Source organism: Columba livia, chromosome 9 (genome assembly GCF_036013475.1).
Source record: "Columba livia isolate bColLiv1 breed racing homer chromosome 9, bColLiv1.pat.W.v2, whole genome shotgun sequence".
Taxonomy (NCBI): Eukaryota; Metazoa; Chordata; class Aves; order Columbiformes; family Columbidae; genus Columba; species Columba livia.
In genome coordinates this window covers 5,212,557-5,237,040 of record NC_088610.1, presented here as the reverse complement: position 1 = coordinate 5,237,040, position 24,484 = coordinate 5,212,557, and the positions used below count along the sequence as shown (strand labels likewise).

The window sequence follows — 24,484 nt, the reverse complement described above, 5'->3', positions numbered from 1 at the left end:
TGGATCATTATGAGAGTTGTAGGAGAACAGAGTCTCCAAGGGCACTCGCTCTGTGGTCCCAGACCCTCTGTGTGACTTTGCCAGGTGTCTTGGTAGGAACTTGTTGCATGGCACATTAACACTGAAGTTTTCTTGCATGGAACAAGGGGGAAGAGAAGATGACTGCTTTAAAGTTATCTTAAGTGCACTTCTCTTACTTAAAGAAGTTATGTGACCACAGATTTAGCAATGTCAAGTCAATAGTGCTGAGCTAGGACTTCAGAATTGGTGCTGCAAGGGTGACTGAGTGTGGTGATGTGAGAAACGTCCTCAGGTGAGTCAGTGCTGGAGAAGATGGTGTGAAGCTGCATTGAGAACAATCCATCTGATTTAAGACCAAGGCTGTGGGCATGACACCTGCCAGTGGTTGAAGGTGGTTCACAGCACCCCCAGCTGCTGTCTACTTTCTCCCTCAAATCTAACAGCTGAGCTGTTTGTAAAACTGCTAACCTGATCTACTTGACCAGCACAGGTCTCTGCTCCTTAACCTATTGCTTAAGCTGTTTAAGCCAGTATGCCTCATTCTGACTGAAACAGGAGGTTGTGGTGCTCATCTGAGCAGCTCAGCTAGTAAATCTGAAAACAAGGTAACGAGCAGCTGGGGATGGTAATCTATGCTCTGCACAGCTGCTGGGACAGAAGCACACATCAAGAAGAATGTAAAGGCAGTTATCTTTCAGATGTCCTCCCTCTGAAGAAGCAACAAACCCACACCACTTCCTGGATTGAGCTACTTTTTTTTTTAAGATCACTTCAAGGTTAATAAGATTCAAGTGATATCACAATCAGAAGGGCTTTTTTCCTCCTTGTCTCAGTTTCTGGAAAATGAAGTAACTTTTACTAGAGAAACAAGTCTTAAGTGGGACTGTGACTTGCAGGCAATACTCTAGTGCACTAAAGAATCCATCCTAAAGGCTTAAACCGGCAGTCAAGTATCTTCAGAGGTGACCCCTGTATTAAAGGTCAGTAGATACTTCTTGGTGTCCACTTTCCAGATGGGTTGGCCTATTCCACCACATGGAGGTACAGTAATGGGGATGATGGTTCTTCTACCCTCTCTCTGCGAACTTATTCCTGTGAGCATGGCTGGGTTGCTGCAGAACTCCCTTTAAGAACAGAGCCAGCAACAGTCTATGCCAACAGATGCATGGAAGATCAGTTCTTCCATAGTGAGGGTCACTATAAGCATTTCCCAAACACAGAAGGAATTTTTATTTAAGGCCATGCAAATAGCTTTTTTTCCTGTTTTCTAAAAATAGAATTCCCTTCGACTTTCTAACCCAAAGTGACTTCATGTTGACACTCTGCTTGCCCAGCACACTGTCCCTGATTAGAAGTTTCTGACACTCTTAATAAAACATGAGATGGATTTCTTGGTTCCAAGCACATGTAACCTTCCTTTTGGAAAGGCTTAAATTGAGTAATCTGAAGTGATGAGGACAGAGGCACACAGGTAGTCTGCCTGGGGGGGGGTATACATTAATTGGTGATTACAGTGTAGGATCCCACTCCCTTTTTCTTGATCAATAAATAGGAAGAGGCGGATATAGTCGGCTGTTCCAAGGACCAAATGAGCTTCTGACTCACTACAGAGCAGATGAAGCTTATGTACACAGTGTAGCATACAGACTGGCCCATATAAATACTGCTCTATAGAATTATCAGAAAGTAAAATCCCTTGCTCTCCCATTTTCTCTAATGGAAGACAATGTTGCTCCTAGTTAGCTAAGTGATTCTTTCAATACAGCAGTGGATAAGCTTAATAACATGATGCTTTTGTGCACTGTTATCCCAAAGGCTCACTGAAAACAAATTATTTTCCCCTTTACCTAAGCCTGCCATTCTTCTAGAAGAATGTTGCCTGATATTCTAGTCATGAACATAATCAACTCAAAGTTTCACTGATGGGTGAATTAATGTGATACTGTTTCCCTTAAGTCTCTTCTATACTTAACATTTCTGTCACAGTGAGAAAGCTGTTCAGGAGAAATCTGACAATGTAATCTCAGGTTCACAATCACAACTGAAAATCCTGCCTGTCCATCAGATCTAGCAATATGCAGCTGAGATGTGGTTCCTACTGTTGTTCACAAGAACCTCAGTAACTATCACGTGTCTTCTGGGCAGAGCCTCCCGATATGTCCAAGGAGACACAGCAGGACTGATGTTGAATGGCTTTGGGAACTTCACGGTAATGCCCCATCAATGTATGGGGGTGTCCCCTCAAAAACTGTCTTCTATTGTTTAACGCTGCTCTGGGAGTGATGCTACACAGGTGCCAAACCTCCTGTTTCTGTGGGTGCTCCTGATGTAGTGTCAGCATAAAAAGGCAGCCCCTGAGAATGGTTTTTAGCATTTAGTGCTTAGTACTGTAGTGTTTTGCACAAGTGATCTGCTTCTTAAGATGTAGAAGCAAGAGACATGCTAAAATCACCTTTTGTGTGCTTACTGAACTAACTTTTGATAAATTTTGCTATACTAATATGCAGAAGACGACAAAATTCAATATTGTCAGGTGGACATTAAGAGATCATCATGTTTTCTGCTTGTTACGTATATCTGGGAATTTAGCAACCTCATACTTCTACACAAACTTTGACTATCTAGGTGTAAACAAAGGATTGTCTTATCTTTATTGGAGGGTCTGAGCTCAAATTTGAAGCTGCCTTAATTTCCCAGCTTAGAGATGGGGAAATAGAAGAGGCTTATATTGCATGGATTGTGGAAGTCAAGGTAGAGTGCCTTATATGAAGTTCATAAGATAGCAAAATTTTGACTCAACATTCTTTCCAGATGTTAAATTTGGAGGTACACATGTGCAAGGGCAAGCTTAATCAGCTTTCAAGCTAAGACTGCTTTAGCTAACAGAAAACTGTTTTTTTCAGAGACACAGGAGACACATCAGATGTCTGTATCAAAACACCTACTCTGAACAGTAACTATTTAATTTCAGGATTTTTAGATGCCTTCCCTACTCGTCTATATCTGTGCAAGCGTGTTTTCTTCTGTACATGTTGGCTGTGAAGATGCGTGGGGGTGGAGCGAGGAGTGTGGAAGAAGCTGTATCAATTATCACTTGATGGATTAAATGACTATGTTCTGCTCTGTGGACATTCTGTAACAATGACTGTAGCATAAGGCGCCAAAGACTTCCAAGGATTTTGATCTTGGCCAAGGATGCACAGAGTAATTGATATTATTCTCCCTTATTTCCTTTATGTCATATTAAGATAATATTGCTAATGACAACTGTATTATTTTAGGTATCTTACTAGGTCAACAATAAGGAAGCAATTAAAAATACCGGAATCATAATTCTAGTGAAATGCTGGGTGGGTAAGCTTTGAAGAGATAAAAGGACACATCGTATAACTAAATTCTAACAAGGTGTCAAAGCACTATTGCTGACTAAAAAGAAGAACTCCAATGTCAGTTTACACTTTCAAATCAGTGTTGGTTAAGATGTATTATCTGTAGCATCTGGCAACTCATTTGTTTCTGGGGATGGTGGAGCGCTCGATGCCACTTTCAACACTGAGCAGACTGCGTTAAATCTGAAATGCAGAAAACCAACTGCAGTTCAGACAGCCTTCCTATGGAAGGAACAGTAAACTTAATGCAAATCGCTGTTTAAACATCATTGAATATTTAAACTTTTGTTTCAATTGAAGTGAACAGGGTGGGGGGGTGCATGAAGTCTTTGGTGTTCATTGAGGAACCAGGCAGGTAAACCCAAAACTGTTAAAACTCCTCCTACATTATTTGCAGATACGCCTCGTGACAGATCAACATTTACTGCAGAACTTCCGTAAGTGCTGGAAACAACCCTGATATGGTAAAGATACTGTGGCCACAGTGACAATTACTTAAATACCAAGTACAATCTGGTTAAAGATTCTTGATGCTGCCAGGGTGAGAACTTATTTTGCGGTCAAACTGGGAACATGGAAAACTCTTGCTTGTAAAGTACCCTTTAGACAGGGAAGGGCTAATCAAAGTTCAAGAACAACAGAAGACCAGTTTTACATATCACAGAAATAATGAACTCTGTTAGACAAAAGAAAGTTGCAGTTTTTAGAAACCAGAAACATGGATGGAGAGCACAAACTCATGTTTTTTAGAGTGTTTTAAGATTGCATTGGTGCAAGCTACATGCAAGCTCTGCTTTGGGTCTCTCCAGAATACACTGCCCAGAAGCTGGGCAGCCCTGCTCCCTCTTTTAGCTGGCCAGCATCTCCTTTTAACCCATGAATTTGGTGATTCGTCTTTCTACTCGATTGCAAGAAGTCTAAACAAAGTGAGATCTGAGGAAGCCCCAGAGGAAACCTCAAAACAAAGGGGAATTTTTAAGCCAACTAAAGCTGCTATCTTGTTAGTTTTATAAATACTACAACAGTTTAGCTGCTTGTTCACTTAAAATGCTTAAGATCTACTGGTCTAACAAATTGGAAACTTGGTTTGATGGAGCTTCTCAACTTCTGAATGCTGCATCAAAGTAGTTCAAAGCTTCAGTGACTATCTAGGAGTTGATAGGCAAGACTGTTATTGACCACAGTTTCTCTGTGTTCAGCAGAAACAAGATTAGAAAGTTAGAAACAGAAGCCTCTCTGTCCGCAGAGTAATATAAAGTTTACAGAATCTCTTAAGGATTTCTGGCATAACTCTATTTTTATTACAGCTCTATGTATCTTTCTAAGAGGATAATGCTCAGCTAGAATGATTGTCTAGACAGAAGAACAATGGTGAGAGAAGGATTGTAAGAAGCTCTGGGAGCTGGCAGGATGTTGCACAGGGAACTTTGAGGATTCCAGAAAGCAGGACAGCCTTTGACATACAAAGATTTGCCTACAAATGTGGGAGTGCTTGAGCTACTGGCATATGTTTATACTGACCACAAATACTAGTGTCATAACTCCATAATTATTCTGACCTATAGTTAATATTGTCTCTTTGTGCCTATGTTCACCATATTAATTTTGCTTTAGAAGACTTCTGAAGTACAGTAAAATACACTGCATAGCCTTAAATGGAAGTTCATGGTGAAGCTTATCCTAAACTGATAAATATCTATATGGCAATTAATGCTACAGAGATCCAATTCTGATGAGACTCCTGTGTACAGAAGCAAATAAAATAGGTGATATCCTGTTTGACTTGTAAGATTTAAAATAGAAAATGAATGTGCTCACTCATATGTTGAGAGGTTAGTCTTAGCACCTTTACTATGCTATGAGACCCAACTGGATTTGTTTGGATTTTTTTCTTCCTTGCTGTTCTGGCTGAAACATTGCAGGAAGAAGAGCATAAAGAAGCTGAACTGTGGTCCCTCAAGAGTTGGATGTGAATCTGTTGTTGCAAACCATGACTGGATATTTCTAATCTATAGCATGGGTGCTATGTAAGAAAGTGAAGTGCATACACTTTCGAAATGTTGGCAAATTAAATAATATAGGATAGCTGTCTACAATGTCCTCATTCCAGTGAACACAGAGCATTAAAAAACAATAATCCCCAAACCAAAACTGTGCGTGTTTATATTGGAACAAAAGTAAATAGGCAACCCACAAATTATGAAGGGGCCTGGTGGCAGGGAAGCTGTAGAAAACAGAAACAAACAAACAAAAAAACACCTGGGTTTTGTGTTTTCCCCTGTTAGGGAAATAAATTAACAGTGTTACTTTTTAATGAGAAAGTATGATAAATACATACATTTAATTGCGTGTATTACCTCTAAAGATAAAATGAGAAAATGAAACCTGAAGAATGTGTTGAAATGGTGAGGGTCAAGTAAAATACTGCTCTGTAGCTCAACAGAGTAACTGGCCCATCTTCTAGAGAAAGAAGGCATAATCAAATTTCATGCATTTGAGATTATAGGACCATCATGCATAAATACTTGCAAAAATAGGACTTGGCTAATATTCCAGAGCAATATTAGTCTGCATTTTCATACTACCAGACTACCTGTAGCTACTGTCAGGTAAGTGTAACAACTGCTGTTCAGGTGAGTGCCTTCAAAATAGGGAGCTGATGAACACACAAGCTCTGCTAACAATTATTATTTCTGAAGAAGTGACAAACTCTCTAAGTTTTTGCTGGCTGCTTTCAATGTTTTACTGCAGCATGCTTACCGGACTGTCAGTGTTCAATTCATAAAAATTCCTTAGGACAAGTGTAATAAAGTATAATGAATATCCTTATATGCCTGCAAGTATCAAATGTTTCTCCTTTGGTTTTAATCTTTTTCAAAATAGTGAAATCCATGAGAAGAGGGAGTAAATGTTTCTGGCCTGAATTTCAGGACACTTGCCACAACATGTTTTTGCACTTGTGTCATAGAGAAAGCAAAGCAGATCTTTGCATTGAAGAGGGTGGATTTGGACTATAATTTCCACAGCAGCATGTCCCAATCAGTTGGAAAGCTTGTAATTAACCTCTTCTCAGGAATCACAAGAAAACAATCTGTTTGAGGAAACTCTGATTACTCAATGCGAACTGGAATTCCAACTAGAGTGCCTGTTCCTGTGTTACAGCAAGTATTTTGGAAGCCTGCTTCCTCAATGACGCTTTCTATTGCATCAACTGGTATTGCCACACAAGGAAACTAATACAGACAGACCTGAGGTGTAATACTGTGCTAGTTTCTTGTGCTAAAATCAAGTTCAATTTAAAGTGCCAAGCTTGCAGGGTGTGTTTAAATCTGTTGAGTTGAACGCCTTCCCTCCTGGGAGGGGGGGAAAAAGTTTTCAAGTACTCAAAGTATAAACTTAACAGCTTTTCAGAGTGTGTTTCTCTTCCTTTCTATTAAGTAAATTGAATTAGCACACACAGAGTGGGTGGAAGGTAAAGCACCTCTTTAAAATGTAATGCTCTGCAGAATACAGGCTCACTCTTAGAGAAGGAAGCAGGAGTGTGGGGTGATGGCTGTGTTGACAGCCAGCGCATCACATCTGGGCACGAGCAGTTTCCTGTGGGGATGGCGCAGCGTCTTGAGGCTTCCTCATAAATGAGGAATGTCTGTTCAGCCACACTTCTGGTTTTCTAAAACCATATATAGATTTTCTTTTTCCCCAGCTATTTTAGCTTGCTAGAAGTTCCAGTTATGAAATGTTTGGAGAAAACTTTTGAGTTTCTCAAACTTTATGCTATCTGGCCTGTGTGGCAGACAGTGACCTGAGCTGTTGAAGTACTAAAATGTATTTTTTTGAGAAGCACAGTCAAGGCTTTGCTTAAAACTGTCCTTTAAGTAGTAAAAATCATATCAGGTTTTTTCTCAAGGACAAGCAACGAAAGACTAAACTTGAGGTACCTCAACGTGGAACTGTGGAGTATTTCTACTCAAGCTTCTTGTCCATGCTACAGCTGCTTGAGATAATACAAGCTGACCTTAGGTTTGTCTCACATTTCAAAGGGCAAAAAGCATTTTCTACCTAAGCCAACAAACAATGAAATGGTTTAATTCATCCAAAGCTGGACAAATGCCTTCATGTAAATTCTATTCTACAGCAAAGACTATATACAAATGCATGCAAAAAGTACTTAATTTTTTTTTTCCTTAGGCTTAACTTCCCAGGCACTCCTCACTTCTACCAACAGCTCAGTCTGGTTTTCTCAGAAGCTTATTCTTCTTCTAATTGCCAGCAAAAGAGGTTTGTAAATCATGTTTTGACAGCTAAAATACTACATCTTCATAAATAAAGAGAACTGTCAACAGTGTTAACGCAGAAGCAAAGGAACCAGATGTGGTTCTAACAGCTGGGGGAGGGGACAGTTATTCAAAAGTTAAAAGCATCTGCTTATAGTTTGATAGCATTTATCTGTCTAAATCCAACCTAGAAAATTAGATCCTGGTACAGCTGGCATAGAGATTATGAGTATCTTGCTGCACAAAAAGCCACACTGTTTAGAAATAATAGTATTGAATCAAAAGAGCATTCTGTTGACTTTCACTGTAAAGCAGAAAACAAACTGACCCACAATAATTTTCTGGTGTCTAAAGACCAAACTAGCAAGACTGCATCTATCCTCTAAGCTTACAACAATCTGCTATAGTAAAATACAGTAGTTTTATTTTACATGTGGCATATTTCTCCCACCTTCAGTTTGCACATGGGCCTTTAGGTTGAGCCTTTCTCTGCTCCACTGAAATTCTGGGTTGAGAAGGGTGCACATGGGATCTTGCTTCTCCTCCAAGCTCAGACCTATCTTACTTCACCAGCATTAAATTCACATTCAGATAACACAGACGTGAAATAAGAATGCTTTTCTGAAAGCCGCAACATGAAAAGTTTTAAAATAAACTGCACAGAATGGCATTAACGCCTAGAGTAGGTCAATGTTAGCAATAAATGATATTGTATGACCAACACAATGTCCGCTGGTACCTCACGATGTGAAAGGATCAGGATATTTGGCTGCTTCTGGACCTGAACACCAAGCGTTTCCTCTCCAAGCGGAGATGCCTCAGTGCGGGCTGGAGGGGAAGGGACCGGATCCTCCCGGGAGCTGAGCCGCTTCACCTGCTCCCGTAAGCCGTTCTCGCTGCGGAGGCGGGCGGGTCCCGCTGCTCCGGGGCCACCGCCTCCCGGCCCAGCCCCGCTGCCCCGGCGGACAGCTCCGGGAATGCCGCCCCCACCGCCCTGGGGGCTCTGGCCATCTGCCACCTCCTGGATGGGGACCCGGCGCCTGACAGCAGCGCCCCGGGGCGCAGGGACGGGAGCCAGGGCCCAGCGCCACGGGGGCTCCTTTCCCGCTCCCCGCGGCCGGACCGGCCCCGCGGGGGTTCAGCCGCTCCCCGCGGTGTGTGGAGGGGAGGACACCGTCGGGAACAGCCCAGCTGGGGAGACGTTTCCATGACAACCCCCTTCCCGCCTCGGGGGCCCTGCACGCGCCCTCGCCACAGGGGGGCGACGATCCCCGTACTCCCCCCTCCCCCCGCCCTCCTTCCCGGCCGGGACCCGCCCGCCTCACGGCCCCCGTCGGGAGGATACAGCTTGAAGCCCCGGAGGATCTCCTTGGCCCGCTCGTCCGTGGCCGACATGGTCCTGCCGCGCCGCGCCGCGGGCGGACGGGGCTGGGCCGGGCTGGCCTGGCTGCGCGGCCCTGGGCGGGAAGGCGGTGGTGACAGCGACGCCTCAGGACCCCCCCCCCACCCCACCCCCCACACTCCCTCGCACCCGCCACTGGCCGGCGCAACCAACCCGAGCGGCCTCACGCTACCCCGCCCACCCTGCCAGCCACACTGGCCAATCAACCGCTGTAGTCTCCTCACCGCCCCGCCTTCTGGCCCAGAAAGGACGGTGCGGCTGACCAATCAGACAGCGGAGCTGAGCCCCCGCCCTCACTCCCCCATTCAAGGGCGGCTGCGCAGCGGTCGTTAAGGCGCACGCCTCGGCCCAGCCTGACGTCGCCGGGGGACGGGAGTCGCCGCAGGACAAACCTTTCCCGGCCGCTCCGGCGCTGTGAGGCTGGGCCGCGGGGGGGCGCGGGCCGCGACCGGCGGAGGGAGCGGGCGCCCCTGCAGGCGGCGGCTCGGACGAGGGGGAGCCTGGGGTGAAGAGCGACCACAGGCTGGAGGAGCAGCCGCCCCGCGAGGGCCCTCACGGGTCGGTGCGAACGCGCCTGGGCCGCTGGAGCTCGGCCGGCGCTTCTCGCACCGCGGGTGGGTCCGGCGGGGAATTCGTCCCTCGGGCCGCTGGGCGGTAGCGCGGCCCAGCTCCAGCCGTGGGTTTGGGCGGTTCTGGGGCCACCGGGGCTTGCTGGGTTCAGAGCAAGTGCTGCGTGCCCAGGCCGGAGCTTAGAGGGACAGCGTGATGGAGAAAGTTTAAAATAAATAGTTTGTTTTCCCTAGAACAAAGCCTTTTTTTGTACTGCAGAAATTTGGCCTTTGTGTAACAAAGTAGATTGTGAGGGAAAGTCTCTGGTTCTTTAGCACATCCCAGAAGCCAGGCTATTCTTTAACAGGAGTACAACAAATTAACTCCTCCATTAACAATCTGAGCGTAGCTACTAGAAAGCATTAATAAGTCATGAGGAAAATAAAGGCAGCTGTTGTAATCCAGGCTCAGAACAGAACCAGCGAACAATCGCGGTGCCATCAATACATTCATGGCTCCACTTGCCTCCAAATCAGCCGTTGTACAAATGAGAAGAACATGAACATTAATAAAGGTCGAGTTTAATGCATAAGGACAAGGCCACTGCCAGTATAACCAATAAGAGATCTTAATAATAAAAATAGGTGGCATTTATTTCCCTGATGTATGTGATCCATGCTCAGTTCCACACCATCGGTTTAAAAGTGTGTGAGCAGATAATTTTGAATCTGGGCGCAGTGCCAGCGGTGCGTTATGCTAATATATATCTATCTTTTATTAAGAGTCCTTCCTGGGTTTTAGATGGGCTGTGTAATTGCATGCTATCTGAGGATGAGCGACTAAAGATCACAGAGGGGAAAAGACTGATGGCAAGAAGAGCAGACTTGAAGAAGGCAGAAACAAATTGTCGTGTGTGGGAAGAGCCTACCAGGTGGAAGTGTGACCTGCCAGTTTACACAAGGCGTAAGGAACTCAATTCTGCCTCTGTTCAGGCTCCTCAGAGGTGAAAGAGCCAAAGACCAAATGGATCTCACAGCAAGGAATTATTGCAGCATCAAAAGGCTTCTCTAGCACAGGGGTAGGAGTGTTTCCAGAATTTGGACTTGGGGCCTTTGTGTTTTCTGGCCAAATTGCCCCTAGAACTACTAGCCATTCAGTCATGGGCAGATGCTTCTGCTCTAACGTGGCCATGGTGCCAACAGTTGATTTTTATCTTGCTTTATGTTTTTGGGAAGGAAAAGTATTACAGGTGCTTTAGGAAACAGATCCTCATCCTGGTGGCTCAATCTAGCCTTGTGAATGGTTTCTGAATATAATGTGCATTATGTGAGTTATTGTTAAGGTCCTGTATTGTCTTAGCATACCTCTTTTCACAAGTTTTTTACTTAAACCATCTTATTTATGAAAGGTGAGGAGAAAGGTACAAAACACAGAAGTACCTGCTTTCACTGTCAGCCCTCTCCTCGTTGAGGCCAGGTGGTAATTTTCTTGCCAATGACACATCAGAATTGGGACTTTATAAGGAGAAGATGCAGCTCCGGAACCGTGTCCCGCAGCCCTGGGAGGTGCAGACCTACAAAAGGCACAGCTGGTGCCGCCAGCCTGGCAGGATGAGCAGCCAGAGGCACAGAGTGCTGAAGAGCCTGAAGAACCAGACTCCAAACTCAGTGTGACACGAGCTACAGGACAGAGGGGTGTCACTGCGTTAATCATGCCCTTCCTGTTCTCTGTCCCTTACAGGTGACTTTGTAGCCTCATGCCTTGGCTTCTGACTGAGGGAAGCTGTGTTCTCAGTGTTTCTCTAGGGCTCCATGACCCCACTGCTTGAGGAGATTATTCTGGATTTATGGTTTATTTTCTCAGGCAATGCAGGGAAATAAGGTGAAGTATCTGCTACCTAAAAGGGACCTGGACTGCAGAATCACAAGGGGAAGAGATAGGGTGAGTCAAGAGATAATGCCAACATTAAAAGATAAAATGGATTAACATCTCCCTGCACACAGAAAGCCGCGTGGGCAGAGCAAGAGGTTGCAATAGCAGTTTAAAAGGGGACGAGACAGCTGGGCATCCTTGTATTTTTCTCTTAAAAAAAAATATATCTAGCCCAAAAGCTGAGCTTAGCTGATGCTATCCTTCAAATCCAAGTCATTCAGCCAGGCTTGCTGTCAACAATTGGGAGGTGTCATGGCAGCCTAACAGACCTTCCTGGCTGACCTACACCAGGCCAACACAGCTGGTTTGTACCCACAGGCTCCAGCAAGAGGTTGCAAAAAGGATCCATGGGAAATTGCTCACTGCCATATATTTCCATTTCTATTTCAGTCTGGGATTTCAGCTTTAACAACTCTTGAGACAAATGAGGCCACGCACTGCTTGCCCAAGGCAACTGTTCCAGCTTGTCTGCAGGGTGACACCAGCCACGGTTGAGGGCCTGTTTAGGATGTGATTAAAGAGGTAATTCTCCCTCCCCATGCAGATGAGATCTAAGTGTGGCTTAAGTAAATTACTGAATGGCTTGTTATATCCCTGGCTGAGTTCCCTTCCTGCACAGAGCCTGTTTTTTTACATCCAATTTACTGTTAAGCCCAGAGTGTTGCAAAAGCATCTCAACATCTGCATGTCTGCACTTGTCTGACACCCCTTCTCTGGACGATGGGACCCTGGGGACCTGCTGCGGATGGCTCTGAGGCGCAGGCTAAGCCCCATTGGTTTCCTAATGGTTGATTCCTTGAAAGCTCTCTTGGTTTTGTGCTGCCGGTCCACGGTTTGATATTCAGGGACTACCTGACTAAAAGCCAGGAGCACTTTGCTCTTCACTAAAGGATTTTTAACAGACACATGCTTTATTCACAGCATGGCATGGATGAGCATACAGATCTTGGGAAGGGTAAGAACCCAAAAATCTCTATTGTTTCTTCCTCTGCTCTTCTACCACCTGGAGAGGCTTTTGGCCCCTGGTCTGTGTCCTGGAGAGGATCTCGCCCTCTCCAGCTCCCTGTCTGCTCTCCCACATCACAGACTGAGCTCTGCCCTTTGGTTTGACATTGGTATGGGCCATTTTTCTATGGAGTTTAAAATAACTTCCAGCACCTTGTGCTCTTTCACCTCATCTCTTGGCATTTTTGCATTCATGCCCTGGGAGGACTGGCCTGAGGGGCTGGGATGGCAGCCTCCATCGTCCTGCCGTGTGCAACTGTTCAGTCCTTTATTGCTGTTAACAGCCCCATTTACAGCTTCCCTGGCATTGCCTGGTTCTTGCCATAAAATCATGGAACCATAGAATGTCCTGAGTTGGAAGGGACCCACAAGGATCACTGAGTCCAACTCCTGTCCCTGCACAGGACACCCCACAGTTCGCACCATGTGTCTGAGGGTGTTGTCCAGTCTCTTCTTGAACACTGTCAGGCCTGGGGCTGTGACACCTCCCTGGGGAGCTTGTTCCAGTGTCCAGCACCCTCTGGGTGAAGAACCTTTTCCTCCTGTTCAATCTAAACCTCCCCTGGGACATGTTCCTGCTGTTCCCTCTGGTTCTGTCATTGGTCACTAAAGAGAAGAGATCAGCTCCTACCCTTCCTCCTCCCCGAGTGAGGAAGCTGTAACCATGATGAGGTCTCACCTCATTCTCCTACAGGCTGAACAAACCAAGTGACTTTAGCCGCTCGTCATACGGCTTCTTCTCCAAACCCTTCACCAGCTCCATAGCCCTCTTCTGGACACTCTGTAGTAGCTGCTTATATTTTTTATCCTGTGGCACCCAGCCCTGCACACAGAGCTCCAGGTGAGGCCGCACCGGTGCAGAGCAGAGCGGGACAATCGCCTCCCTGCCCGGCTGGCCATGCTGTGCTGGATGCACCCAGGACACAGTTGGCCCTCTTGGCTGCCAGGGTGCACTGTTGGCTCATGTTCAACTTCCCATTGACCAGAACCCCCAGATCCCTCCCCACGGAAGGAAGAGGAAGATTTAATCCCCTCTGAAGGCTGTGGCACACGCAAGGATTCAAAGGAGGAGTGCGACCTGTACGCGTGGCACAGATGCGCTGCCACACCGTCAGAACAGAGAACACGCCAAAGCCCGGCCTTACAGCGCTGGCCCTTCGCACAGGCCGTCCTGGAGCACAAAACCCCCGCGATGCCGCCGCACCTCGTGTCCCCATGTCCCCGAACCAGAGAGGCAGGAACTTCTGCCGGCCAGCCGCTCGGGATGCGCTGAGGCGCCGTTCGCTCGGGGGCTGCTGAGCCGCAGCCCAGTGGGGGCCGCCCCCTGCTCCGGGGTCCAGCCAGTGCCACCCCCGCCGCGCACGGGCCTGGCCCCGTTGCCGGGGATGCCGGGGGAGATCCCGGGCCCCGCGGCCCCTCCGCACCGGAACGTTCGCCGCGCGGCCGCGCGTTCCGGGGGAAGGAGCCGCGCGGGGGACACCGGCGCCGCCATCATGGCGGCCTGAGGCGCGGCGGGGACGGCGCCGGGAGCCGCGGGGCGGGAGGCCCGGCGGAGAGGTAACGGCGGGGGAGGGAGGAGCTGCCCGTCCGCTCCTCCTCGCACCGGCCCTTTCTCTTTCCCGCTCCGCGGCCGCGTCTGGGCGCTGCCCGGCGTGCGGCTGCCCGAGCTCTGTGAAACGAGCGGGGCGGCGGTGAGGGGCGGGAGGGCCCCGCGGCGGGGCGCCGGGGGAATCACCCTTTGCGCCGGGGCTCGACCCGCACGGTGGGGCCCGGCTCCCGGCCCGGCGGGGCCCGAGCGCCCTCCCGGGGGTCTGTGGGGACGGCGGGCCGGGGTCCTGGTTCCCTCCCGGAGGTCCTGGCTCCCTCCCGGGGGGTCTGCGAAACCCCTTCAGGTGCCTCGGAAGGGCCACAGGGCCTGGCCAGGGGGAGAAGTCCGGTTTATCCCCGTGCGTGGGTTATTGCAGTCTTTGGGCAAGCTCCGTTAAAGTGTCTTGTGTTTGTATTTCAGTCGCCTCTCGCCAGGTTAAGTCGGGTGTGGAAGGAGCAGCGAGGCAGTCCCGGTGGCACGGTTGTGCAGATGGGTTACGGTAGCAACAGTTAACGTGGAAAGGGGGAAAGAGTTTCCGTTCCTTTCCTAGCAGGGCACGGGTGCAGCCAACTGGTCTTTTGTAACCTCATACACCAGCGTGCGCTTTGGTGACCTGTGAGGGAGAACAATAGCTTGGGAGCCGCAAAATCTGGATCTCATTGCCAGCTCAGTCAGTTCGCACGTCTGTCCTCGGTGTCTGTTCCTTATCTGTGAGCGGGGAGAGCAGTACTGGTGTACCCTCAGGTGTGTTAGGAAGCCACATTGAGCCTTGTATTGCAGGGATTTCTCTGTCAAAACAGGGGTACTGTTCAGTCAGCCTGCACCTGTGCCCTTGATGGAAAAAATCCCAAAGAGACTACACTGAGAACGGAGAAATCTTTGTGTGGAGAGTGCAAAAGATTTCCCCACACTGGTCAAGACCATTTGTGCCTGTAATGGAATGGAGTGAAGTGTATTTTTAGAGTAATAAGGGAAGCTGTCTGCATTGCTGTCATGCCTCATGATGAAAAGGTGCAAACACCTGTGTGACTGTGCCACCCCCATGAGGGCAGATGTGGTCCCAGTGGTCACACAGAACGAGACAGGTTCTCTGGTGTCTGATTTTCTTCACCAGAGTAAAGGTTGCCTGCTATACTTGAGAACTATTTGATATAAACCTAACAGAAAAACCCCCTGATCTGCGAAGTTCTTTGTTTGTGTCTGAATAGTATGCTTCAGTTTCTTAGTTGTTTGTAAACAAATAACTTATTTTGTTGAACTTGTTAATAAATAGTGTTTTACATTTCAAAAGCAGCATGTTGTGCTGGGAGACAACATTCACACCAGAAATGTCAGGCAGCAGCTGAAGACAAAGACCTCTCTTTATGGGGACATAAATAGAGCCTTTGTAGAAAGGGTATTTTTATCACTTAAGCTTTCCAGTTGAACCAAAATACTTTAACTGTACAATGTAGACTGGTAAGCTACTTACAGACCACAGTTCTTTTTGCCTTTTAGGCTCAGAAAGTTATAGGAATTATGTATGCATGCTTTATCTGTAGCTGATGTGAAAGGAAAACCGACAATGGTGCAGACCTTCAAGGTGGATACATTCTTCACAGAGAATTAAACGAGTTTTGGGAAGGAGGCAGCTTTAGCTGTCCTCTAGTAGACACAGTAATAAACATCTTTGCAGTTAGCATTATTTGGCAGCATCAGTAGAAGAAAAAGTCTGAAAACAGCATGGAATCACATAGTCACAGAATGGTTTGGGTTGGAAGGAACCTTAAAGATCATCTAGTTCCAACCCCCTGCCATGGGCAGAGGCACCTCCCGCCAGACCAGGTTGCTCAAACCAAGTTGTTCAACCTGGCCTTGAACACTTCCAGGAACGAACATCCGCAGCTTCTCTGGGCAGCCTGTTCCAGGGCCTCACTATCCTCATGGTGAACAATTTCTTCCTAATATCTAATTTAAATCTCCCCTTTTTCAGTTTAAAGCCATTACCCCTTGTTCTATCACTACAAGCCCTTGTAAAAAGTCCGTCTCCAGCTTTCTCATAGGAATTCTCATCTGAATGCCAAAGGAAAACCTGGCTCCGCTGGCACCAAAACATTGCTATGCTGTGCGTACCTTCTGATCTGCTAGCAGACAGAATTCAGCAGAGCAGAAAGGATGTATTAATATTGTGTTCTTTTATTGACAGGTTGAAAACCTAGAATGGCAGGAGAACAGAAACCATCCTGCAATCTCCTAGAGCAGTTTATTTTACTAGCCAAAGGTACAAGTGGCTCAGCTCTGACTGCTCTTATAAATCAAGTGCTGGAGGCTCCTGGGGTTTATGTCTTCGGGGAGCTATTGGAGTTAACAAATGTGCAAGAGGTAAGAGATGAGTTTCTATCCTAATGTCCCTTCTGCACTCCCAGTGTAAGGGATCCCCAGAAGTTTCCACAGACAGCCTGTGCATTAAATTTCTGTGCCAGCAGGGGCCTGGTGTGACTTGTCTTGGTTCTGAGATGTTAGTGTATGAAAGATTGATGTTGCTTTTGCCTTTCTGTATTAGGTGTTAAAAAACACCTATATAAAGCTTTGCTACCTTATTGTGATTGCTAGTGCAGCAAAAACCTGGCAGCAGCGCAGTGACAATTTTAAGAAGGCACCTAGCGAGCCAACAGTGAAAAAATCCCTTTCTACTCCTTCATTGTCCTGGAAAGCATAACTTCAATGCTCTCCAAAAGTCTTTGTGAACAGATGTCTAGCATATCAGGCCTGGGTGGTAACCAAATCCAAACCATTTCAAACAAAGGTGGAAAGTAAGTTCCAGAGCTTTTATTGAGAGAGGTGCTCGCCAGCACCCTGCTCTACTGTAATAAGGGAATCGAGGTTGAGTATCTCTGCAGCTGGGATAACATGGCATACAGGAATTTTGGCTTTCCAAATGGGCTCTTAGATATGCTGAAAAATGCCTCTATGGTTATTCAGCATCAAATCACAAGTACTTTTTTTTTTCCCTGACTTTGTGTGCGTCAAATAGTACTGAAAACAACTGAATAAAAGTCACTGCTTGGTGCTGCCGTTATTCCAGGGAGGTGTTTGCATATGAGAGGACTGCTGTTACCTTCAAATGCACTCAACTTAAAATGTTCTAGCTTGCTCTGCTTTGAAGTTTTTGTGGCTCTGCAGGTGAGCTGTCTTGGCTTTCCCAATAATAGCATGGATGCTTAACCAGCCAACACTGTTGCCTGCTTGCTTGTCACATGATGAGAAGAGCTGGCCCTGTAGCATGTCAGCTGAAATTAAAAGCCATCTTCTTCTTTTACCTCCTGTGATGCTGCACAGAGCAGTTGACAGTTGAAACTGTAGTTAAGTTCTAGTGCATAGAAGCAGCTGGATCATCTTGACTCTCAAACTGTGAAATTTGCTGCTGTTCCTGAGGCCTTAGAAAGGGTTCAGCTCTTTAAGATCAGGACAGAATTGCTTTTCTGGGTACTGCTTGTCCTATGTAGACTTAAAATGTTCTCTGGAGAAGCTGCCTACCAGGGTCATGTTGGCTGTTACTGTGTTACATGGAATTTCTTTTGTTTTCTTCCCATCCAGCTTGCTGAAGGATCTAATGCTGCTTATTTCCAGTTGCTGAAACTGTTTGCGTATGGAACGTACCCAGATTATGTAGGTAAGAGACTGGGTTGCCCTTTAGAACTGTCAGAGACAGTTTCTTGCTTTCTGTGGTACCTGGTGTAGTGTGGCTGAGTCCAAGAACAGAATTTGCTTGGGAGGGGAATTGTTTGTAGGGCATCTCTGGGTCATATGTGCTTTTTAAGTGCTGAAATGTGGAGGAAGGGCTAGAGAATATGGTGTCTTACTGGTTTGGACTGGACTGCAGTACTGCATTGAGTTGGCCTGTAGCAGTATTGATTAACGTTCACAGGCCGCTTACCTCTGTGCAGTGCAAGTTCAGAAATCTGATTTGAAATTTAGATGACACTGGTTATGGAAGCTGCAGAAAACTTAGACAAAATTGTTCTGCATCATTTATGAAAACCTGTATAGCTTACGGGGTAACCTTTTATTCTGTGATGGCATTGTTGAAACAAAATGAAGCATTTCTTAGCTAGAACAGAAATTGAAATAATGACTTTTATACAGCTTCAAAAAGACTATGTGTGAATCATCTTAGTATCTGTCGAGATGTGCTTTTATCTCTGGTGCTTATGCTTCCATTCTGCTACAATTTACTACTTCATTGTGGGTAGAAGCCTAATCCAGACCATTAAAGAGTATGACAAATAATTCTGTCAGAGTGCTGGCCATCACTGTGGTGGATGAGCTGTCTAGTTCCTGTAAGAAGTGGCATCTAAGTGCAAGGACTGGAAATTCCAGTGGCTGTGGAGCAACAGGAGCCTCATGAATTCTGTGACTGATTACAGGATGCGTTTGCTATGCATGGGTCTTGTGTCCCAGCACATGACAGCGCAGTTTGTTCTTTCTTTTCTAGTGAGGAAAGAGAAAGGGGGGAAAGTAGTCAAAATGTAGAGCATTGAATGAGGTGGGGTGGATGGGAAAACTTGAGTGGCCCTGAAACACTAATTTCCATTAAAGCAGATATTTTAAAGAGTTTGTTTTTCACTTTGGAAAGCTGCCAGTTTCCTTTCTGTTTTTAAATATTCATGTGGTACATGAATATAATACAACGAAAGCGAGGCCATGTAAGTATCTCGATTAATAATTTCTCCTCTCTTCCTCAGCCTGGTACTTTACACCACAATCTGCAGCTCTTCAGAGAAATTAAACCAGCTGTATTTACAACCAGATCAGCAAAGGGGAAAGATTTTGTTCTGTCGCTTGTTAATGAAATAATGAGATGGTGGTAGAAACAAAGCAATGACCCGCTATTTTGGCAGGACACCACTTGTGTAGATGTGAATTATGTTCTAATTCAGAAACCAGAATTACTGAAGAAGCAGAAGAGAATGGAATTGCCAACTTGGTTTCTGCTTTTTCCTTTCTCCTGGGTGTGCTCATCTATCAGCACCAGCAGCTTTCTCTGCTCACCAGCACCCACAGTAGCTGGAGCGGTTCAGCCTTTCAGGGTTTAGTAACTAGCCTGCAGTTCTGCAGCCTGGATTTTATAATTCTCAAAGGAAAAGTCCTGAATCTTGTGTCTTGTGTCCTTTTAACATCAACAGCAAACAAAGATAACCTGCCTGAATTAACAGCGACTCAGAAAAACAAGCTGAAACACTTGACGATTGTAAGCCTGGCTTCCAGAATGAAGGTAAAGTACACTGTGTATGACAGCAGTTGTCTTTGTTTTTGAAAATGGCATCGATTCCATAGTGTTGAAGTTGTATCAGACTGCATGAGTACTCACAAAAAATCCTGCAACTGGGAAAGTGACTGTAATGTGCAGTGTTCTCTTGTGGTGCATTGGGATGTGAGCTTAGTGGACTTCCATGGATGAGATGTGGGAGTGTCAGAACTGCCATGCAAATTGGTCAGTAAGGCCTGTGAAACTTTGTATGGCTTCTTTCACTGTTGGAGGTGGAGAATCATTCTTAACGTCACTTTTTGTTCTAGAAAAAAAACTAAGGAACACTCTTAATTTCTTCTACAATCCCATTACCTTTTCTCCTCCAGAACACGCTATGCCAAAGCTTCAGGAACTACCAGAGTTGTGTCAGAATAATAGGTGGCCTAGTAGCAGGTGTTTGTTCTGCCATGGTCAGTCACTGCTGTACGTGCACGCTAAAGTGTAGGATGCAATAAACATTTGGGTCTTGACCCTCTGGGACTTAGCTGTTCATTCTCAGTGTAGGGCTGTTAACTCATTCTTGGACTTGCTGTTTTTAGTGCATTCCCTATTCTGTGTTGCTGAAGGACCTGGATATGAGGAATCTGAGGGAGTTGGAAGATCTGATTATTGAAGCGGTTTATACAGATATTATCCAAGGGAAGCTGGATCAACGAAACCAGGTGCTAGAAGTGGATTTTTGTATTGGCAGAGACATTCAGAAGAAGGACATCAGTAACATTGTCAAAACACTCCAGGAATGGTGAGGCAGTCTCTCTACCTTCCTTGTTCTGGTACATAGCTTGTCCTGTCTTTTTCTTATTCCTCAAAGTTTTAAGTGCTGGCTCAATTTTGCTGTGTTCCATTATCAGGAATCTTACGCTCTAAGTGTGCACTTGTAGGAGTCTGTTGAGCAAGTTTTCCAAGATCCCATCTGGGATTCAATTTTTGTTACGTATCAAGTCAGACTATACTGGGTGTTGAGATTCTTCTCTCTCTGTAACTTCTACATGACAGAACCCCAACGAGGGGTCAAGGCCTTTTCAAACAAACATACAAAACTGCACTCATGGTCTTATGGTGGGAACTACTCCTCTTTCTGCTGTTACACTTGATAACAAGACCAGAACCGTCCGTTAGTTTGCAGCCTTTTATGCTGTGATGAAAATGGCATGGGCAAATTCTAGAGAATCAGAGTTCTTTGGAGGGGAAGTCTCAGATGCCTTTGTTTGCCTTCTCTTTGTTCCTGCAAATGCAGGCTGTGTGCAGCCGGATTGGGACTGTGGTGCTATCTTTTTGTACCTTTGCCAGGAAGCTGCTTCTCATCGTTTTGTAGTATTCCCTTCTCACCCAAAGAAATTCCTCTATAGACTGTGGAGCCTGTAGCAAGTTCTGAGCTGAGCAGGAATCGCTTCCTAGTTGCTATGGTGCATGAAAAGTAATTAAACTGCTGGGCAAATATGCTGTCCTGAGGTGGGGGCAGGTTTTTTGCTTCTCTACTCCAACTCCCTCAATCCCATCTCAGTGGGAGAGCTCTGTCAGCTTCCAGGACCTTAGAGCATTGTCTGGAAGGTAACAATGAGCCCGCTGCCAATTCCCTTTCTGTCCTCTCCAGTTACAAGTTCTGTGTTGGAGAAGTGCTCTTCTCTTTTGAATGCTTAACAGGCTGGGGGATTCTTTGTCTGACTTTCTTAATTTTAAAATTTTACTTTTGAAAAATGTGTTACATCCCCATTTAAACAGTAATTCTGATTGAAAAGGAAGTTGAAAATGCATTGAACTTGCACTTACTTCTTGATGGGCAGGTAAGAGTAACATGGACTAAGAATGCTGTGAAATACATTGAGTAAACAGCAAAGCTTTTTCTTGCCAGCTTTTTGGAACCCTAATCTTTAAGCAGGAAGTATAAATTTCATAATCTCTTAAACTTCTAGGCCAGCATGACTTTTCAAATTACCTGATTGAGCTGTTCCACAGAGAACTTGTAAACACTGGCATGGTTTGTATCTTGCAGGTGCGATGGTTGTGAAGCGGTTCTTTTAGGAATTGAGCAGCAAGTACTTAGAGCCAACCAATACAAAGAGAACCATCATCGAACTCAACAGCAGGTGGAGATGGAGGTGGGTACAGAGTTGCTTCAGACCATTCTATGCTTTTTGATAAATGTTTGTTCACTGAAGAAAACACCTGGTAGCCCCTGGTTAATGGTCGTGGCTTGTCTGAAGTAGGCTAGCAAACATGCAAATCAGATGTGCTGGTTTGCAGTAGGAAGAAAACACATCTGCTTCCAGGTACTAGTAACACCACAAACATCAAATTTGCTCACTCTGAGCAGGTTGGAACTTTTATTTATAAATTTTTATAAGTTTAGACTAGGTTTTTAACACAGAGCTTGGATGCAATTCTGTTCCTTTTAGGCAAGGGAGGCAGGAAGGAAAAAACAGTTCACTTCGTTTTAAACCTGGAAGTGTAGTTAACAAAAATCTCTGGTCTCATTGCTTTTGCAAAAAGTGCCCTCAGCAGCTTCCCTCAGGGTCTTGGGATCAAGTTGAGCACCCAGAGCGGGTTCTCTGACACGATCTCTTCAGCTCCTGCCCCTGTTGCGTTTGAGCTGGGCGGTAGATGGCAGCACGGGAACGCCATCTGAGCCACTGCTGATGTGTATTTACTTGTGTGAACAAATCTTGGCTAATACAGCTGTAAAGGTGAAAATGGTCCTCCCGAGACACTTGCTCAGGGTTTATTTCTTGCAGAGTGCTGCACCCCTGCAGGTTTACGTTCACCTTCTGAAGCAGCGTATGCTTGACGGCTTGATTGACATCCAGTAGCACATTTGCTTTGCCACATGCCTTTGGCCTGGAGTTGGCACACGACTCCCAAACTTATTTTGGCCTGGGGTTGGTTGTGTGGGGTTTTTTTTTAAGGTTTGCTCATTGTGTTTCTGTTGAACCCTACAGGGTTCCAGGGGACAGAGCGCGGTGCCTGGTTCTGTCTCTCAGCCAGAGTAGCAGAAACACTACTGCTGCCTCCCACAAAACCAGTTTGTGTTCCCACTTCTAGCGAATATCTGTGGCTCAGCCAGCCAGCCAGGCCAAATGGCATTTTCCCTTTTTGAGCGCTGTCCTAAGTGCAAGTTTGTTTCTCTCACCATCTCCTTTGTCATTCCTGCTTCTGGCCAACAGAATGGTAGGATGGCTGCCTTCTGCACCAGTGTGCCTCCAGACAGCCCAGAAAGTTGCACAATATTGTGCTGTTGTCTTTTAGGAAAAAAAAATGTAGTAATCTCTGGTTATTCCATATTGGACCCAGACTGGAAATATTAACAACTCTGGTGCTAAGTGAGGATGAAACATTATATTTAATAAACTCAGGTGCACAGCTTGTTTCTGGTGGGAGAGTTTATTTTATAATCTTCACTCTATACTCCAGAGGTTTTTCAATATGTTTAAGAACAGCATTTCTGCTGCGAGGGGAGGAAGAAGCAGGTGCTGATTCACTGTCTCTTCTTGGCCAGGTAACAAACATAAAGAAAACGTTAAAAGCTACAGCCTCGTCGTCGGCACAGGAGATGGAACAGCAACTGGTAGAGCGAGAGTGCCCTCCACACACAGAACAAAGGCAGCCCACAAAGAAGATGTCCAAAGTCAAAGGGCTGGTCTCCAGCCGTCACTAGAACATACCATCTAAATGTCATTCAGCTACGAATGACAACAGGAGGAACAAGAAAGGGCCTGCGTCTCCTTTTTCAGTGGGTTCTGGGCCGGTCCCTTCCAGGTTGGGAAATAAAAGCCCTGTTTGAATACAGCTCCCAGTTAGCAGCACCTGGCTAAGTTACGCTGTGCAGCCCCTTTTAACTTCCAGGGTGTCCCTGTTCTGGTCCTGTACAGAGGGACTTATAAAGAGAGGGACTAACCAAAAGAGGCAGGAAAAAAAAATCTGTGACTAGTTTTGCTCCCTCCCAGCCAGTCTCATTGCTGCTTAACCTTGAGGAAGCTGCTGTACTGAATCAGATCTTGGGAGAGCTTCTATAGCAATTCTCTGAATCCCAGGGTTGAAGTGTGGCTACCAAAGCCAGGCTGGGAGCGAGGAAGCCATCAACACAGATCTTTTCATTCCCAAAGGGAGCACAGAAAGGTTTCTAGGCCAGGAACTGCTTTACATGGAAGTCTTCAGCCTTTCCACTACCCCTGGCTCTTTTAAACTGGGGTGAAATTCACACTACCTCGCTCTGTGAAGATGAGATCCAGTGCTGGGCTGTTTACTTAACTGTCTGTTTACTGCCCTTACCAAGCCCGTTAATCTTGCACAGATTTAAAGCACTGTTCTGCATCTCTGAGGCACCAATACAATAAGGAGGGAGCAGGCTGCTCTTCCGAGCCTTCCTTCTTGCAGGTAGTTAGTGGCATATTAGAAACTGTGTTCCTTCTGAATGTGATGTGTCCTCCCAGAGCTGCTTGTGAGTTGTTTCCCCCACTGATACCTTCAAACCTTCAAAGGGTAACGTGTTCGCTCTTCCTTGGATGCTCACGACAGCCGTCGGCATAGAAGAAGAGCCCGTTTAGCATTGTGGCAGGCTGGGGGCCCAGGACCCACTGGCAGGGGTCGCAGCAGCATCCCCTTGCTGAAGCAATGGACTTGACTTAGTCTTTCTGAATTTTGAACACTTTCAGGTTGTATTTTCCTCCCCTCTCTTTTTTTTTGTACATTGTTGTGATTCTAAAGCATTTCAGCCTTTGTTTTGTGTTGTTTTTTTTTTAATTTGTTACAGTCTAACTTCAGGTGATTTGCACCTGTTTTGGCAAGGCGTGGGTGTTTTTTTTAAGGGGGAGGATGGGGTTGGCATTGAAACAGCAATTCACAAAAAAAGCACATTTTAGAAAAAAAAATTAAAAATGCTGATTTAATGTTGGAGTCTGGAGTCTTGGCTTTGGGGCTGCTTTAGGCTCGTAGTCCAACAGCACTTGTTCACTTAAGCATTTACTCAGTTCTTGATGTTATGTTGTCAGAAGATCCATCTCGTGTAGAAGGGTTTGCGACAAAGCCGGTAGCTGAGCC

The 24,484-nt window shown here is 46.0% G+C and overlaps 2 protein-coding genes across 6 annotated transcripts in view; one reads left to right on the top strand and one right to left on the bottom strand.

The window, feature by feature from the left end:
• Positions 1-9,202, bottom strand: part of PDE6D (phosphodiesterase 6D) — a 40,357-nt gene extending 31,155 nt beyond the window's left edge. The window contains exon 1 of one of the 2 annotated variants that reach the window (XM_065072913.1): positions 9,030-9,202. In XM_065072913.1, the coding sequence (XP_064928985.1) occupies positions 9,030-9,079 (50 nt within the window). In that variant the 5' untranslated portion in view covers positions 9,080-9,202. Of the gene's footprint in view, positions 1-8,423; positions 8,921-9,029 lie in introns of those variants that run through there. The other variant, XM_065072914.1, reaches the window with a different exon arrangement.
• Positions 9,203-11,959: 2,757 nt separating this feature from the next.
• On the top strand, positions 11,960-24,333 carry COPS7B (COP9 signalosome subunit 7B). 4 transcript variants are annotated; one of them, XM_065072905.1, is made up of 7 exons: positions 11,960-12,089; positions 16,346-16,521; positions 17,737-17,812; positions 19,326-19,414; positions 19,990-20,192; positions 21,444-21,549; positions 22,944-24,333. In XM_065072905.1, exons 2-7 carry the CDS (start codon positions 16,360-16,362, stop codon positions 23,100-23,102), a joined length of 795 nt encoding a protein of 264 aa, XP_064928977.1. In that variant the 5' UTR covers positions 11,960-12,089; positions 16,346-16,359; the 3' UTR covers positions 23,103-24,333. The 4 variants fall into 4 exon arrangements, with proteins under 4 accessions (XP_064928977.1, XP_064928980.1, XP_064928976.1 ...); XM_065072908.1 differs by lacking the exon at positions 11,960-12,089 and adding an exon at positions 13,388-14,129 and having other exon boundaries at positions 20,017-20,192; XM_065072904.1 differs by lacking the exon at positions 11,960-12,089 and adding an exon at positions 13,411-14,129.
• The last annotated feature ends 151 nt before the right edge of the window (positions 24,334-24,484 follow it).